Raw genomic sequence first — 4,364 nt, 5'->3', positions numbered from 1 at the left:
CCCCCGCCCCCCCCCGCCGCTGCGTCGGCTCCTATGTCCGATCCCTGATGTATTTTCCTGAGCGTGGAAGGGGGAGGGCGGGGAGGGGAGGAAGGGGAGGGCCAGTCATCATGAGAGTGAGAAAGGACGGCGGAGCCGGCAGCAGGCAGCGTGGAGCCCAGGAGCCGCAGACAAAGCGCTCTGCCGCTCTGGAAGTGCACACGTCCACGGCAGCGGGACCGCAGCTGCCCGGCCGGGGGATTACAAGCCGGAATGAATCAGCAGCCGGGGACACTGGACTTGGTGGGCGCAGCAGAGCCTGGTGCTTAGGGTCCTGGAGCAAACCTCGCCGTCAAGGGCAGGAGCTCTAAGAGCGCTGCTGCTGGCACCCGGAGGCTGCCCAGGCTGTTCTGCAGAGGACAGAGAAGAGGGGGCGCGGGCCAGCACAGTTGGCCCCCAGGGCCTCTTAGATACCGAGCAAGTTGGCGTTGCCCTGCCCTGAGAGGCAGGAAGGGACCAGGAGTGACAAAATGACTTCCACCATGTCAAGAGTTCATCGGAGGTGACGTTCGTCGTTGGTCCTTCCTTCTCCTTCCCTGCACCTCTTCCTCCTCCCTTTTCGCCTCCTTTGATCTGTTCTTGCCCACGAGAACTGGAGAAGCAGGTGAGAGGTCAAGGCGTCCAGCTCAGAACAGCCAAGATCTGCCAAGAAGGGCTGAACTTTGGTCCTCCCCACACCGCACAGCCCCCGTCCTAACTGAGGGGCACTGCAAGTGAGCGCCCGCCCTTCTCCGCTCAGCCCTAGAGGAGACCGTCAGGACCCAGAGGCCCCAGGAAGACAGTCGCTGTCGTTGCCACTCAGCCAGAGAGAGGACCGCCCAGGACGTGAACAGACCTGAGCCACTGCAGCTCGCTGACGGAGGGCCGCTTCCTTTCTCCCCCTTTCATTTGGCCGGTTTGTCGTCTTTAGCCAAGAACTGAATCTGCCTGCCTGCTTTCCACCTGAGCAGGCAGGCGAGGCACAGGAACAGAAAGCCACTGTCAGCTGAGGAAGATGAATGCCCAGCCCCCGAAAAGCAGCCCGGCCCTGGAAGGCAGCCCTTCAGCCAGCGTCCCGGCCCCGGAGACGCCCTGCTCGCCAGCTGCCAGAGTCTAGCTGTGGACGGGCCCCCGGCCCCGCTAGCCCTGCAGCCGGCAGAATGTGATGCTGCTGCCCTGGCAGAGCCACACCGGAGCCTGGTCCCGAGCCCTGGCCCATGCGTCCCAAGAGCCTCTTGCTGCCTTGAGCCTCTGAGCACAAAGGGCCAGGGCCATGGTTTGCTTATTCCGGGACTGCTGGGGGAAAACAAGTAAAAGTCTCTCTCCCCCCCTGCCGTGTTCTGTGCTGCTTGTGTTGCATGTGCTGGGTCCCCGTGAACAGCCGCCGCTGCTTCCCTCCCGGAGCCTCGCTGTGTGCCTGTGTCCCTCGGCTGCATGAAGATGTGTGCTCTCCTGACCGGTTCGTGCTGCAAGGTCACAGAACTTGCCCCTCGCCGCAGCCCCGCGGGGCTCCAGAAGTTGCATGGATGAGAGGAGCGGCGGGGCTTGTGGGCACCTAGGAGCTCCCCGGCCCCCTCTAGTGCCCGCGGGGACAGACTCTCTGAAATACCTCAGTGTGAACGCTGATGCCGAGTTGGCCCGGAGACTGCTGGGGGTCGGCTTGCCCCACCTGTGGGCAGAGGCTGTGCATGTGCGGCCGTGGCCCTGGAGCAGCTCAGACCGAGGGGGTGTGAGTGGGCGCGGCCGGCCGAGGTTGGGCCGTGCACGCAGCTCGGGGCGGCCCTACCCGGGCCGTGCTCGGGAGAGGAGCCGAGTGCCCGCCACTCTCTGGCTCTGTACATAGTCTGGCTGCTTTCTGGTAATGACTATGATGTGGCAGTGCCATCTGTCTTCCTCTGAGTGCCGCTGCTACCGCCTTAATGGTTTTTCCCTTTTCAAGCGTCTGCCGATTCCTCTCTCGTCAGGTTCGCGGACGCTGGAGCAGAGCGTCGGGGAGTGGCTGGAGTCGATTGGGCTGCAGCAGTATGAGAGCAAGTTGCTCCTGAATGGCTTTGACGATGTCCGCTTCCTGGTAAGTGCCTGCAGGCCCCCTCGGGCTGGTGCCCGGCGGACATGGGCCTCCCCGGCCGGCCGAGTTGGAAACAGTACGTAGACCTGCGTCCAGGCCGAGCTGGCCAGGTCACCTCGGCTCCAGGAAGTCCGCCGAGTGTCCTGAGCCTTCTCCCCAGGCCCCACCCTCCGCCTGTGCCCCAGCAGTTCCTGTGGGAGCTCTGCAGGTGTGCACCCCAAGGAGGAGGGTCCCTGCTCAGCCCTCTGCCCACCCAGCCTTCACCATGGACGGGTCATCAGGCCATGAGCCCTGGGGAGGCCTAGAGCCAGTTTGTCATGGGCAAACACGAGTTTGGGTGGACAGACAGCGAGGTTCCCTGAGGTGACTCCGCTTCATGTCCCGTCTCAGCTGGGTGCCGGGTGTCGTCTTTATTTCCTGAAACTTTGATGTCGCTAAGTTGTCCCTGCAGCCGAGAGAGGCTCGTCTCTAGCAGAAAGGCCTCTTCCTTGCCTGGCCAGGGCCCAGCACTTGGGGTGGAGACTCGTGGCCTCGGATGACCTGGAGGAGGCCGTCAGTGTTTGGTGGAGGCTGCTGCTCTGAGGTGTAGTTCTGTGCTCTCACAAGGCAGCAGGGGTCAAACAGAAAAAGGGGGAAGAAAACCCTGGTCTCTTTCCTCAGGCTCCCTGTGGTGTAGGGACTCGGCCAGGACCCCAGACTTAGGCCCAGTGCTCCCTGTGGCAGTCCAGAAAGTAGCTCAGAGCAAGGTGCCCGTCACGGCCCCTCCCTGGGGAGCCCTCCCCCAGGTGTCCCCGCCGTCGGGTGATCACAGTGGTGCCTGGGCTCTGGGCCAGCCAAGGGCTCTGGCTCACCTGAGAGCACCCAACAGCCGGAGGCCGGCCTGCTCATCAGTGTCTGCTGCGTGCAGGCCCCTTCTCGGGGGTTCGCTGTGTTAGCTCACCATGCCTTCCCCGCAGCCCCCGTGTGTGCTGGTACTGTCACCTCCATTCCCAGGACGGAGGGGGAGGCACTAAGCGCAGCTTGCTCGGGGTCACACTCCTGTAATTGGCAGGGGCAGCTCACACCCAGGTGCTCTGGGTTCGGCGCTCACGTGCTCCCCATGGTGGTACACAGCCTCATTGCTTTAAGCCACCTTCCACGTGAGTTCGCTTGTGAGCCTGGCTGACGTGAGCCTGGCCTGGCCCTGATCCTCCTTGCTTTCTGGCAGGCCTGCATCTGCTCTCACAGGCCCTGGGGCGCAGACCTAAGTCGACCCTCCCTTTCTGAGGCAGGTGTCTGGCACATGTACCTTGGGTGAGGGGCGGTGACCCGGCCAGCCTTGAACTCCCAGCACCTGCCCTCCGCTCTCCAGCAGAGTCTCTTGGGTTCCCCACTGATGGGGTGTGTTTGGGGCCTCCTAAATAGCAGTCTGCCCAGGGAGCTGGCCTGCTCCAGCCGGGACCTGGCCAGACAACGCGCCATTCCTAGGGCCATCCCTTCTCCAGGGCAGACAGTGAGGTCTGTGGCAAATCACCCTTCCAGAGCTCGCTCTGGGGCAGCCATTCTTCAGGTTTTAAGAATCTTTTACGTTTTGCGGGCAGCCAGCAGTGTTGTGGTTAAGGCAGCTAGATCCCATGTGGCTGGCTGGTTTGAGTCCTGGACCCAGCAGCTTAAGGAACATGCTAGATGCGTGTGCATGCGTGCCCAAAATTCTGAGAGGAGAATGGTGGGAAGGGGTTGCAGTGTGGCCGTTCTCCCCAGGGAGTGCTTTCTCACCTTTCCTCTCTGTCTCTAACAAGCACTTGCTCCCTGTAGCAAAATTTTAAAAAGTTAAAAAATTTTTTTTTTACATTTTAAAATAGCAATTTCTTTTTCTTTCTTTTCAAAAGTTTTACTGATGATATTTATGGTTCTCATGACCCAATCCCTGGCTTACCATGTTCTTTGGGGAAGGTGGGGGGTGGGATGCAGCTGGCCAGCAGGCATGGAGGTCCCAAGGTTCTCCCCCTGCGTGCGCCCCTTCCGCAGACTGGCTGTCGGATAGGCAGTGGCCCTCTCTCTACCTGATATTTCAGAGGCTGAGCCCTTGACTGCTCAGCCTCCTCCTGCTAACTGTGGCAAGGGTAAGGGCCCCACCCCTCGAGTAGTCCCCAGGACTCCTTAGAACTGCTTTCCTGCCCCTCCCTGGGCCCCTGGCTCAGGCCTCCATTAGGATACCCCCGTGCTGTGCTGTGCTGTGCTGGGGGCGCACATGGAGGCCAGCCAGCCGGGTCCTCCCAGGGCCCGCTGTAGTTCCCGT

The 4,364-nt window shown here is 61.8% G+C and overlaps 1 protein-coding gene across 6 annotated transcripts in view; it reads left to right on the top strand.

Moving 5' to 3' along the window:
* ANKS1A (ankyrin repeat and sterile alpha motif domain containing 1A) overlaps window positions 1-4,364 on the top strand; it is a gene marked incomplete at its 5' end in the record, with an annotated part of 128,034 nt that overhangs the window by 92,059 nt on the left and 31,611 nt on the right. For all 6 annotated transcript variants that reach the window (XM_027770206.1, XM_014586168.2, XM_014586166.2 and 3 more), the window contains 1 exon segment: window positions 1,983-2,089. In XM_027770206.1, coding sequence (XP_027626007.1) covers window positions 1,983-2,089 — 107 coding nt within the window.

This window comes from Tupaia chinensis, unplaced genomic scaffold, assembly GCF_000334495.1.
Source record: "Tupaia chinensis unplaced genomic scaffold, TupChi_1.0 Scaffold000116_1, whole genome shotgun sequence".
Taxonomy (NCBI): Eukaryota; Metazoa; Chordata; class Mammalia; order Scandentia; family Tupaiidae; genus Tupaia; species Tupaia belangeri.
This window is presented reverse-complemented; position numbering and strand designations above follow the sequence as displayed.